The sequence below is a fragment of the Tinamus guttatus genome, unplaced genomic scaffold, assembly GCF_059628265.1.
Source record: "Tinamus guttatus ecotype Peru unplaced genomic scaffold, ASM5962826v1 Tinamus_guttatus_pri_ptg000012l, whole genome shotgun sequence".
Classification (NCBI taxonomy): domain Eukaryota; kingdom Metazoa; phylum Chordata; class Aves; order Tinamiformes; family Tinamidae; genus Tinamus; species Tinamus guttatus.
Genome location: NW_028288546.1, coordinates 384,318 through 398,633, shown reverse-complemented (window position 1 = coordinate 398,633; position 14,316 = coordinate 384,318). Strand labels below are relative to the sequence as shown.

Below are 14,316 nucleotides of genomic sequence, written 5' to 3'. Positions count from 1 at the left end.
AAGATGTCTAATATAAGTTAGCAATTTCCCATAGTCTTTTCTAAAAGTCAAAGGATTCAGAAATCAGAAATCCTAAATCAGTTCTTTAACTGGTCTTAAGGCACAAAAGATATCCATAATCTGCATCATTTGCTTATGTTTTATAAGCGATGTATCAGTTTTACTTCTTAGAGTCCTATTTTGTTTCTCCTGCAGAAATGCTTCAGATTTATTCCAATTTTCACTTTCATGAATATGATCCTATGCCAGTTCCAGCTGGTATTATATAATTCCTAAAGAGATTTAATCTTTCATTTTTGTCAGGCATTTACAGCGAGCCACTCACATGCCCTCTGAGGAGGACTCTGAAGTCATGAGGATTTATATTGTCAAATCAAATGCATCTAATGGAATGGGAAACTTCCCACTTGGAACTCAGCACAATTACAGTACATTAATATAACTAATTCTTAATATTCACAGGCCACTTTTGAAAAATGTATTTTTCAAAACGCTTTTTGATGTGTGCACAATAACATTTACATAAGCGAATGAAAACAATTGCAGGCTATATTGTTCAAGGAGGAAACAAAAAAAATGCAAAAAAAGAAAGACAAATACTTTAAGTGGCATTTTAAAGAATAATAGAAGTATATACTATGATTTATACCATGATAATCTACAAAGTTTCATCAGATCAGAAGACAAAACTGGTTTCTTGTATAAAATAACATTTATACATGATTGCCTTATTTGTTTGCCCAAATGCTATGTAGACAAATATCCAAATTCAATAAACAAATGCATGAATATTTCTTCAGATGCTTTCTCTATGCTACTATGTGATACTTATACTACTTAGGCAAAAATCTCTATTTATTGTGTGCTCTGTGCATGAAATTTACAGAAGACATCATTATAAGTCTAGAAAAAGAATTTAGATTCCATCTTTAGTATGTTTAAGAGTTTAACTAAAACTTCTTGTTAATCAAAAGAACAAAATTATAGCCCACCAAAGGTATTTAAACCAGTAATTTTAATGTAACTAATGACACTCTAAAGCATTTAGTATGTAAGCATAAGTAGATGAATCTCTACTGTTTGTGTTTCTTCTCTCCTGAAAAATGGGGCTAAAATCGTATCTTGGTTTTATTCTTAATACTAAGAATGACTTTCTGTTCACTGTTTAGCTTTCTGTTTATACACATCTAATATCACATATTGACATTTTGTGTTCGTACATGTTCATGCTGTTGTTATAAATATTTTAATGATCGGACTTAATTGCATTCTGTACAATATTGGTTTTGAATTTGCAGTCACTGAAGAATTCACAATTTACTAAGTTGCCCTTTGTCCTCGTAGGAATAATTCATTCTCTGTTTAAATAATGGAAAAATCTATTGTTTCACCATTAAATTGCGAAGGATCTTAACTCTATTTTATCTGAATATGGAAATCATTTTTTCTGAGTTACCTTGTAGTTCAAAGGATCATAAGATCTATTGTTTTGTGATCTCTAAATGTGGAAGTCTTCCCAGCTCACTACATAGACACCTATCTTTATCAATGCAGTTTAAGACTTAGTTGGGATTTCTGCGTCTTATTGTATGACCATTTCAGTAGTACCAGAACACCTCCACCATTTTTCCATTTAGACTGTCACAATATTTCATTAGCTACATAATTTTCCAGTTCTTATGAGTTTCTACCATACACCAGCTGGATATCATACTCAAGCATTCTCTCTTTCACAACTGAAAAGGTTCTCTTTGGAACTCTTAAGGATCCCTAAGTATCTATAATCCCAATTTACAAAGTAAACATCCAACCAGAATCCCACACCCAAGTACTCTCTGTGAAAAAAAAAAAAAAAGTATTTTTTCAATAACCTGATCAATCCTACATAAAAATCCTCTAATTTGCTTAAAAAATATGTAATGGAGATACTACTGATTGTGAACTGAATGACTACTCTTCTGAAATCTGTCCTTTATCAAATGGTAATCAAATGGGGAGACTTAATATTGACCATGAGATAGGATTTCATCAAGTTTTCATTTAAAGACCCAATTATGGCATACCAAAATACAGAAAAAAAAATCATATTAAAGAAAACAATTTATGGTAGTGTCACTCATTGTTAATGAGGATATAAAGGTTAAAAAATAATGTATTTACAAAACATTAATAACATTAGCTATCAAACAATAGATAGATATGAAACAAATCACTAAAAGCATAAGAATTCTTTACCTTTACACACAGGTCTATGATCACTCCATGCAGCAAAAACTTCAGCTATCCTCTGGCAGGTGATACTTTTTGAACCTTGTAGCACATAATCTTCATCACAGGAAAACTGTACTGTTGCTCCCAAGCTAAAATCAAACAATGAAATGAAATGGAAAAAAAAATCCATTAGTTTTTTCATTCTTTTAGGTACCACAGTTTTGAGAAATGATACGAACTTGCATCTCAGTAAATGCAATTTTTTGTTTCTAGTAGGAAAAGGCCATGGGCTATGTATCAAGCTGACAGTGCAGGGTCTCAGCACCTATGTGGGCTTGCCTTTCCTAGAGCTGGTTTAGCTTATTTTAACAACAGTTTGGTAGTAAAGTGACTGTTTTCTGAACAGTCTTAGTCTTGCCTCTGACTGTTATGTATGACAAAGATCCAAAACAAAGAGGCTAGGAAGCAATGAGAGAGAGATGTGTGAAAATCATATAGAAGAAGAGTTGCAATTGAATCACAAGACTGAAGAAGAAATTCCTGATATGAGCATTATATTTCTCCTGGTGAAGTGCTCAGGACACAAACAACTTGCTGCAGAGGTTTCTCATCCTTATTTCTTGAGGAAGACTGGTGCTTTCGATCATAAGACCCAAAGAGACATTGGAATGGGGAGGACAACATCAGAAAAATAGGGGTTCACAATGTTTCTTGTAAACATTCACAATGTTGTAAAGTACTTTTTGGACCTTATATATACTTTAAATAACTACTTTAAATAAATATACATTAATAAATACTTTATTAATGAGGCGTTTCTGTACTAGTTTGGACTGGGTGTGCTAGTATTGTTGTAACAGGACTACCATTAACTGATTCTAATTAGTAAGTTCAACATTATGATTTTAATTATTAAATTCTTGGCTCCATATATTTGACGGATTTTTTCTTGCCAGTAACAGGATTTTGAGGGTAGCAACTATTAGACAATGAAAGGTCCAAAGTGAATATGAATGGGAATGTGTTTCTCAAGTAATAGAGGAAAATAAAAGAGTTGTGAAAACACCTTTCTAGGTATTTGACTGTGATTATTTATGAAGTGACAAAACTGGCTTCAAAAGTTTTTGTACTGTTTCCACACAGAGCAAACATTTGTTGCTGTAAAATTGTCACAGAAAAAAGCTAGAAAAAAAGCCCAGAAAAGCTTGTTTTGGTTGGTTTGTTAGTATTTTTGAGGGGAGGTTTTTGTTTGTTTGTTTTTGTTTTTAATATTATTTTTTTTCTGATAGCTAAGAATCATTATTGTTCTATGTCTTGATTGCAGTTGAAAATTATATATCCAGCATCAACCTGAGATCAGTAACTTACACTCCATAGTCTCCTCTCTCCTCTCTCCTCTCCTCTCCTCTCCTCTCCTCTCCTCTCCTCTCCTCTCCTCTCCTCTCCTCTCCTCTCCTCTTTCTTCTTTGCTTGTCCATCAAAGTTGTAAAGAAAGTAAGTTTTTAAAAAGTATGACTATGCATAGCCTATCATATCGAGAGCACTTTTTTGCTTTATGAGGTGTGAAATGACTGTTACTATGTATGTGAACTAAAGAGTAGTGCTACTTTTTTATCCAATTTATCATGTGCAACTGATGAAATAGAATCATATAGCTGTAGATTTTATTGTATTATCGCATGCTTGGGCCAAAAATGAATGGCATTTGGAAAATAACCTTCTTTTCTCTTACAGTCAAGAAGAAGGTGTTCTGGGCACTCTGAGAAGAGTCAAATAAAATGAAAGACAATATTTGGACAATGTACTTTATAGTGATAGTGCCTTTTGCAATGAAGAATATTTTGTAAGTGGGATTTAGTGAACCTTCTTCTCTTTTATTGCCGTTATAGCAGCCTTGAAGCTTTATAGTGTGGTATTAAAAATTTGAAATGAAATTTGAAAGAAGCGTTGTATATTTGTGTGTGTGTGTGTAATTCATACTTTCTCCAATGCCACCTTCAATGTAACATTAAAGGCTCTGGCACACTGTGCATGTAGTTCTCAGGGTATTCTAAGAATCAATATGGAGTTGCTGCCACACATATTATCTGCTCTAGCCTATATTTCCTTTGTGACCCTATAAATCACAGAAATATCTGACTATCCTCCAGTCCATGCCATACACAGCTACCACATTTTACAGCCTCTGCTATCTATTTCCAAAAAAAACTGAAGGAGGATGTTTTGTAAATCTCCATAAGCAAAGCTCCCATATTGTTATAGTTTTCATGTAATCTAAGCTCGTCAGGAAAATGCATCTCCCATAAAGTTAGAAGCCTAGGCAAGATCCGCATGTATGAATGTTTTCCTGGAATTATTCACCTATACACTCTTTCAAATCTGTCTAGTAGAAGCTTTTGTTGTTAGTTGTTTCTGCTGAGATTATTTTTCTCCAATAGCGTTCATCCAGAATGGAAAAGAATTCAGTTCAAAATCTTTTATTGGGGAAAGATTGATTGATACCCAGGTGTGAAAGGTTAGAACCGCTTGTGCTCTCAAACTTGGGTATCAACCTTCCCAGTGTGCTAGGTGATATGTGAAGTTTCAAAGAGGTCATGGGGGATTACATAAGAAAGTAATTTCAGGAAGGTATATTATTCAGGAGGTAATTATTAGTTTTTAAGAGAGAATCACATAGATAGGCTTACATTTACATTCTTTAGACTTAACTCATTCACACGGTCATGGGTCTCACCTGAATCTGGTTTGATACCCTTGTGACTCTAAAGACACAGCAACAATTTCTGAGTGTTTTTTGTTTTGTTTTGTTTTTCAATTAAATCTAAAATAATTTGAGCAGTGTTTAATGGCACCTATTTTATATCCAGAAGTATTTCATGAGAACATATCAGATATGTGATCAGAGCCTATTGGAATAGTTTTAGAGTACTGCAAATTGTGGAAAAAACGTTAAAATCAGATCATGTAAGCCAATTTTTGGAGACCTCTTATTTCAGAGAAAGCTGAGTGATTGGTCCAAAATGAATTCTGTGAGCAAAGAGACTCACTCTAGGAGCAAACAAGCCAATGAATTATAGGGACAGTTAAAGGCAGTTTTATCCCCTGGCTTATATTTGATCCAAATCAGTTAATCAATAAACTCCTTAAAATAGTGTGCAGGTGTGTAGACTATAGTCACTATATCTGTTTTGCTTGTCCTCAAGAGGACTGAAACCTGACATAACCATGGATTTTTTTATTGTTACATAAAATATAGACATGTACCACCCCCCCCCCAAAAAAAAAAAGCCAAAACTGAGAGTGATTAAAAGAATGCTCAGGGAAAAACATTGGAATAGGACAAGCATATGCACATTCATTTTCTTATCTTTCCCATATTCAAAGCATTTGTGTCTTCCAGAGCTGAAGCTATTTAGTAGCCCTCTCTATTTAGTAGCCCTCTTTCTTTTTTTGTTTGTTTGTTTGTTTTTTGGTTTTGTTTTGTTTGTTTGTTTGTTTGTCTGTTTTTTTGTGAGGTAAATTTGCTAGGCTAATGACCAGTTAGAGCTAAGACTCGTAAGTCTCATTAATGATAAAAAGGAGAGATTCTAGAGTGTCTTAGCCACAAAAGAAAGTTCACGTACAATGTGAGTCTATTAATAAATGGATGAGGCAACCTAGTAAATGTTGAATCCCACATGGAAAAGGCCTTTTCTGCATTCCCCTTCAGACATAACGGGGAGAGACAACAGTTAAGAGCAGATAGATGTATTCAAATCCATGCAGCCAGATCAGTTTCACCAAAGGATCTTGAAGAATCAAACTGATGCTATGCAAGGCTGATATCTTTGAAATATGGCAACTGAGGAACTTCCTGCTGATCACAACAAAAGACTAACATTACATTAAACCTTAAGAAATTAAAGGAAAAGAACTTAGAAAAATAATTATAATCCCTGTAAAGAACATTTTCTCTAGAAAAGGACAACCAGGAAATTTGGAGCACTTAAAGATTTATGAAAGACAAATTATGCCTGACCTACGTGGTTGTCTTCTATGACAAAATCACTGTGTCCACATGGATAAGCAGTAAATGTAGCAAGCAAGTAAAAGGAGTAGATACAATAGTACTTGAATTTGTAACAGGACTTTTGACACCATCTCTCACAGTGCTCTCATTTGGGAGCTACGGCTGTATGCACAGTATGGACCATTAGATGGACTGAAAGTTGGACTGTCAGTTGTGCTCAAAGAATAGGACTCAATATTTTCATTCTCAATGACCAGAAACAAGTGGAGCACTATGAGGTCCATAAAGTGGGCTTATGCTGTACAGTATCTCCAAACACAGTCTCAATGGTTGAACAAAGTGAACCCTCAACAAATTTATGACTGATACTGAACATGGAAAAGTACTTGGATATTGAGAAGTTCAGAGGAGCTTTTTGAGATAGTCAGATCTTACAGACATAACCTGCCTGAGAGGTTGAGGGAGTTAGTCTAATTTACCTGACAAAGAGGAGGCTGATAGCAGAGCGTGACTACTTCAAGGGCAGTTACAAAGATGATGAAGTCAAACTTAATGTGTCAGACAATACAACAAGGGTAAGCTTAGGAGATATAAGTTTAGGAGAATCCATTAGAAGAAACTTCATCCCAGGAGGGCAAGGCAAAACTCCATGTGAACTCCATGTGAACTCTCCATCCTCAGGAGATTTCAAGACTGGTCTGAATCTCAATCCTCAAGAGATTTCAAGACTTGTCTGAAAAAAGTCATAGCTGACATCCACTGTTGGCATTAGTCCTGCTTTAGGCAGGATGCTGGACTAACTGACCTCTTGTGCTCCTTTCTGGTTCATTTCTCTATGATTCACTCATCCCATTTGATTTATTTTGAAACTATATACAGATTTCACATCTACAAAATACTATGAGAAGGATATTCATAGCTTAAAAAAAATGCATGCCTGACCTGTCTAAAGGCAAATTTAGCTCCAAATTTATACCTGTAGGACAGATCTAAATAGATTTGTAGGACAAAGTATGATTTTCTCTGAGTTTACATATACATGCATAAATGTTTACATGCATATTAACACATTTCTACTTTTTTAGCACCATTATTTCAGAGATTCCAAATCAGTATTGAATATAATTCAGCATTATAGATTCAAAATTATCTGTATATGCGATACTTGGCAAATCAGAAGCTGTAAATACTCCCCAAATTCTCAAAAAGTGAATTATGAAACATATTTATGAATATATTTGTGATTTATAAAATATATTTGTTTCTAGGTCCAAACTCTCTCCTAAGCACTACAAAGTATAAGCAATAATAGTCTTCAAAATAGAACTGAGGAGAATTTATGAAATGGATACCAATGAAAGATGAATGCTATTTTTTTCTGGCATTTTAAAAACACCATTTCATTTTTAAAGTGCATGGTGGGTTGTTTTACAATATCTATCTAGCCCTGCTTACGTGCTGCAAAACCTTGTTGTCAATATATTATAATTAGGGACAGGTCCTATTGAATGCAGATGACACTTAAAATGTTTTGAGTGCATGTGGGTGAATACAAGAGTTATCTTCATCTGAATTTGAATAGAGAGCAGACTCCTACAGTCTGGACAGTGACAGCTACTAGCGCAGATATCTGAAACACTTTAGCTAAAGAAGCCTGAAATACTACTCTTCAGCTGCAGTCCTTGGCCCACTCTCAGCATTTTATTCTAGCCTCTGTTAGCTTATTGCTAGAAAAGAGCTTGTACCAAGCTCTTTCTTTCTCTCATATTTCAGTTACAGCTTGCATTAACATTTGTACATCAGATTCAGAGATTTCATTTTTAGTTTGTAGTAGTAGTGGGCCATGAAATCTCCACTCAGATGAAATCCTTGCAAATATCCAAAGAAGATTAAATAGAAAGCATTGCTTTGGATCCAGTGGAAATTTTATTCACAAAATGAATGCAATTATTGTATTTCTTAGATGAATATATTAATTATACCTACATAATCATAGAATGATGGTAAAAACAGAAAGCTAATAATTAAACTGATGCTATTATTGATATACTCTATATAAGAATATTGTATCTAAAGTTTTACTAACTTCATAATTAAGGAATATAAGGAATATAATGTCCGTATAAGGAATACGCACAACTTCAGTGGATTCAGTGGATGGACACTCCTGCCTCTAGCAAGAAATTACCCTCAAGCTTCCAAAGAGCAATTTCAATTAAAGAGAAAACAAGCATTAAACAATGATTAAACCTTCTTAAGAGGGCAGCGCATCATTGATCTAAATGGTGAGATACTGAAGTTTCAGTCGCTACTCTGATTCTTAGAAGGGGTTTCAACACATTCCTTTGATAGCATATTCTTGACCAGTGAGTCATCTGCATTTCGTATCAGAGCAACTGCAACATGCAGTACCAGTTTTTACACTGATTTACTTGTATTTACTTAGTGTTGACGGTACATCACTGTGTTATTTGTCCATAATCAGTAGAAGAGTCACTTTTACTTTTGACTACAGAAAAAAAAATCTTTTAGATTATTTTCTATTTATTTTTTGAAGAGTTCAAAGTGTTCCTACTTTAGAAATGTAAGAAGAGACAAACAGGGAGTATGATATAAGGAGGACTGAAACCAGGTTAACTCAAAAGGGACTTTTGTTGATTTTTTTTGCTTTTGTTCTCTGTAAGAAAGACCTCTATTTTTATTATTCAGTGTTCAGCTTGAGATAAACAACAGTAATATTTTTAACATTCAGCCTTCCCACTCTTACAAGTGGGAATCTCAATGTTCACATTCATGAGACCTCTAACAAACCTTCCATAGAAAAATCATTTTATCTATTTCTAATATGTGTAAGATGAATACAACCAAAGGAGTAATTGATCCCTTCTTCAAGGCTGGTCAATAAAGTAGCTAGAAATTATATATGTGTATGCTTGTGTCTGTGCTCCTGCTCTTTACAAGTTAAGTCTTTTTACATTATAAAAAAAGAGAAACTCCATGAAACAGTAGAAAGACTCAGTATCTTGAAAGGAAAACAGTGCAATAGATGGTCCTTTATGAGTTGTTTGTAAAAGCCTTATTTAGAATAGAAAAGCTATTAAGGAGATGTTGTACTAGATGGGAGTTGTTCAGAGATTATCCAGAACATACTCTTGTTATCTTTGAAGAAACTAAGCTATGTAAATTCAGACTTCTGGATGAGTTGAATTAGTTCCAGGGCAACTTCTTAGAATAGATTTGAGCTGACAGTGAAGTCAGTGAGAAACTTGTGCTTTCAGAAAATTGCTGCTCATCATCCTAGTTTGGTACAAAATCAGGAAGCATCAAGTCTGCCATTAAATGTAATAGGATTTTAGAGTTCCTAGAATCTGTTCAGTATTATTTCTAATTATTCATATAATTATCTTCATTTCCTGTCCCCCAGAAAAAAAAAGAAAAAACCTGTGAAGCTAACAGTATCATAATTACCTATTCTGTATACTTAATTTTGAGTAAAGAAAGGTTATTTTCTTTCTTTTGTTCAAAAAAAAAAAAAGAAAAAAAAGAAAGAAAAGAAACAGAACATTTTCATTTCATTTGCACTTTTTCCTCCTTATGCCTACTTATGTACGTGCAAGCTATTTTGGGGGGTAAAATGTAGTTGAAGTATTTACTCTTCTGTATTATGATGGGATTAGATCAATCACTATGTTATATACATAAATCTGAAGTAGCATATTCAATATTGTTGATCCTCCTTCGCAGATAATGTGATTAATTTAAAAAAATCACCAAGTTTAATTAGCCATTGAAAGATATTCTAAAAAGCAATTAAAAAGAAAATATTTTGATTTTGAAAGATTGCATGTTATTGTTTCATAGTATGAATGTCTTCTTTCCTTTTTTCACAAATTCCTTTCAAAATATGTAGAAATTTTGACAAATACATCACCACAGTGTAAAAATGAGAAATGAGGTTAGATCTCCGAACAGTTTCAACTCAAGAGAAAAGAAGAGAGAAGAGGGCATGAGGATCATCATCTGTCCTTAGAGGTAATTACCTTTACAAAAGTCTAACTAGATCCATATTGCAAGTAGGTCTTTTAATTGTAACTTGGAAGAACTAGAAAAAGACTTCCAGATTGCCTCTCAAAAGCTTAGCCTACCATGCCAGCCATACACCAGAGTCTAAAACATGACACAGTGACCTGTGTGATAGTTTTAAAAATCATGATAGTTAAGCAACTAGTTCATTAAAATAATTTTCCTGAAAATATTAAGAATATTTGTTTTGTCAGATTTCCATTAAAAACGGCATTCCACATACAATATTTCTAAAGCTTTCTCTGATTGTCTTTTTCTTTTCTGAAAAGTAGAGGAAAAGAGTGATTATAATTACTAATTGATGGATAACACAGGTATTTTAGATGCCATTTTCAAGCCTGATTGCAAGGAGAAAAAAAAAATAAAAGGTGCCAACAAATTTTATATAAAAGAGTAAAGTAATAGTATTTTATAAAATATCTGCCCTTGACTCAGAACATTATTCTAATATTTCTTATCTTCATATGTTAGAAAGTCTGTTGTATCATATCAAAAATATATATTCAGCAAAATTGCATTTAATAAAAAAGTTTGTCCTTCAAAACAAGATTATATATAACAAAATAAAAAACCTAAACATAGTAAATCTTCCTCCTATTTATTTTTTTCTCTTTTTTTCTCAATTAGCTGTCTTGAATTGATTTGTAAATATGATGATAAAGTCACATTATAGCAGGTGACGTGAAGCTAGTGCTGAATATAAGATTTATTCTTTTAGTATAAAATTAATCCCAAAATTGTATATGCATCAAGTATATAATATTACGTATACTTTTTTTTTTCTTTTTGTGTTGCATCTTATTCTGCATATTTTTCTTTTTAATATCCCCTCGTGTCCTTCACAAAAATCTTGAGTTCCAAGTGTAGGCTCAATATCTGTAGATCCAAGACAGCATTTACACAAGAAAGTCTTTTACACAAGAAAATTAATTAAATTTAACCCAGAGTATAACATATATATGTTCTCTTTCAAGTAAAGTAGATATTTTACCTTCTTTTTGTACTTCACAATGCAATTTTACACAGAATTACATTTCAGTTAGCACTGAGAAGTTCAGGTATGCAAGAGTAACGCAACAAAAGCAACAGATTTTTAACATACGCATTTTCCAAATGGCTGCAGCAAGTCGATAATACAAAAATCATATAATGGTAAGGTTTGTGTATTACCTAAAATCTGAGCCTATCCGTTTTCCATTTTCTGGTTCTCCAGGATCTGGACACAAATTGGATGCCTGTTTAATACCTCCCTCATTTACTGCAAAACAAAACAAAACAAAACAAAAAACAAAGTAATGCTATTTTTAGGAAATGCAAATTCAAACAATTAACAAATACAAAAAATATCTTCAGTTTTGGTCATTTAAAACGGATTTTCTATAGAATAGCATTTTTTCATATAATCTCTAGTTTCAGTATATGTATTTTCTCTGCAATAAATGAAACACTTTATTTCTTTATGCTTTCAACAAATAACACTATTTTTTAATAAGTTGTATTAATCACCTATTTTCCTTGCTTGTAATATTATTGAACCCACATGAAAATGTCATTGTTATTCCTTTAGAAGTATTCGTATTTAAAGGAGTATTCAGCAAGTTAAAGGGCCAAAAGATATTACTCTGAATATAATCTAAGAGCTGGCCTTTCATTCTTGAATTATAATAAAATTTGAATAGATACGCTCATGCTGAGAGATCTGTCCTTAATCATTATGGAAAAAAAAAGCAGATGCCCCCAAAATATGGTGATCTGGAGATGCCCCCCAAAATTCAAATGCCTGTTTGCATACATTGATCTTAAAATAAACTAAAATGGATCTTCAGAGGGAAACTTCCTGTGTTTACCTCTATCCTGTCTAAAAGTCTGTTATTAGTATTCAAACCAATATCATTTTGCAGAAATTTCTATATAAAAATTTGGTCCTCCGCATATTCAACTTCCTATTCTTTTTTTTTTTTAATGCATTGTGTACTTTCAAATAATTGTTCCATCTTGCAAAATTTTATATTCTAAAAATAATTTGCAGTCAAAAGTAATTCTATATACTTTGCATTTAACTTGAAGTTCAGGAGGTGGCTATCCTAAAAGAAAATCTTAGCAAAGGAGTATTTTCTGTTACTAGTTAAATTCATGATAAGGATATTTTTTAAAAATACAAGTTTCATTTTTTTCTTGTTTTCACAGTATCAGACATGAAACCAATAGATTTATGTCAATCAGAAGAAGTTTTTTCACCATATCCACATTTCTGAGGTTCCAGACCAATGGATTTTCAGTGATAGTCTCCTTTTAAGAAAGAGCTTGCATAAAATTAAGGTAATCACACTGTTTTGTAGAATTGACTTCTCCCAATAAAAAATGTGTTTAATTACATTCCTAAGAGCTTTCTGTTAAACTTCAGCTTTTCATGAAGGCCAATGACATTCAGATTTTTTCTTCCCCAACCCTGGTTACTTAATTGCCAAAGAAGAATTTGGGGATCAGGCAATCAGGATTTCCATGCTGCAGGGAGGATGGGAGGGAAAGGATTTGCACTTGAGAACAGGTAGGGTAAAATGTGCATGACCTTCAGCTATTTTTTCTGACAATTTAAAGATATTTTAGAACTATAGCCAGAATCTTCTATTTGTGAGGCCTGATAACAATACTAAGTAATATTAAAAAAAAAAAAAAAAAGGTGAGGAAGGGGGGAGGGCAACGGTCTTTACCTCCATACCTATGGACATAAAAGAATTACTTAAAATAAAGTCTAAGTGGGTCTATTTCTATTTATTGCACTTACTAATTTTACATTTCTAAAAGTCATTTTACACTGCATTCTCATCTCCCAATGGATATAGCAATATTCATTAAAAACAAACAAACAAATAAAAAAATGGATTCAACAGTACAATATCTATTATATTCTACAATTTCTGCTACAAACTGATGTTTGAGAAACTGCCCTGCTTTCTGACATCTTCAATATGATGTTACATTCTTAAAACATACTCCATGAAATGGATTTTTAAAGGATAATTTATGGATGTATTAATATTCATAAAGAAAAGTCTGAGGGAGTATGTTAAAGGAAAATAATTGCAGCGACACAATTAATATATTGCACAATTAAAAATTCAGAACAAGGAGAGCTCTACATAGAAGTTATTAAACTGATCTGCCTCTTAGCTTTGATCCCAGATCTTGAATGTATCTATGAACAAGCTTAAATTCATTCTTATTTCTGTTCATCATTTACATGCTTAAGTGTTCTGACAAACAGGAATACACAACTTAAACTCAGGATGTTTGTCTTTTTGTCTTTTCAGACATAATGCTTGATTTTTCAGTCTATTGATACACAGTTCTCCTGCAGATCCCCAGACATCTGCCCGTATAAATAAATATATGTATATATATGTCGGTATACCCTATATAGGAGGGCATTTAAAGAAGGCATTCCTTCATGCTCTGAGCACACAATGGGAAGCAGGAAAACCCATAGGTCTAGTCCAGATTGAAGAAGGTCCTCTCGATGATTGTTTTGTTAATCTAAACACTTGCCAAATGAAGTTGATGCATGCTTGTATCAAAACAATGTTATGCTTTTGACTTTACTATGTGCAAATACCTATGCACACGTGTCATGTTTCTGTTCTTACAAGGGTAAACCCGATAAGCACAAGTATATAAACTAGACATGTGCATAAGTGCTTGCAGGATCAGGGCCTATGTTTGCAAAAATATTCATAAGTAAGGAAAATTATATTAACATTTTACATTAGACACCTAGTTCATTCAAGAAAAATAATATAAGGAAAAGAAATATTTATAAGAATTACTAGAAGACAACATTTTTTCAAAGACTTTGATAATACAAGATACCATTTAAAATAGATATTCTGTTTACTTCCATTAGCAGTTGACTGACAGTCATTTTTTTGAAGGATCCTATTCTAACACTGTTATGTAAGTACAGATCCAACTGAGGTCACGTTGGGAATTTTACATAAAACAAACAACTAAATGCA

At 32.9% G+C, this 14,316-nt stretch overlaps 1 protein-coding gene across 3 annotated transcripts in view; it reads right to left on the bottom strand.

Annotated features, from left to right (window-relative positions):
* CSMD3 (CUB and Sushi multiple domains 3) overlaps window positions 1-14,316 on the bottom strand; it is a 574,767-nt gene that overhangs the window by 317,846 nt on the left and 242,605 nt on the right. For all 3 annotated transcript variants that reach the window (XM_088523156.1, XM_088523167.1, XM_088523178.1), the window contains 2 exons: window positions 11,474-11,561; window positions 2,236-2,360 (listed from right to left, as the gene is read on the bottom strand). In XM_088523156.1, the coding sequence (XP_088379282.1) occupies window positions 2,236-2,360; window positions 11,474-11,561 (213 nt within the window). The remainder of the gene's footprint in view (window positions 1-2,235; window positions 2,361-11,473; window positions 11,562-14,316) is intronic.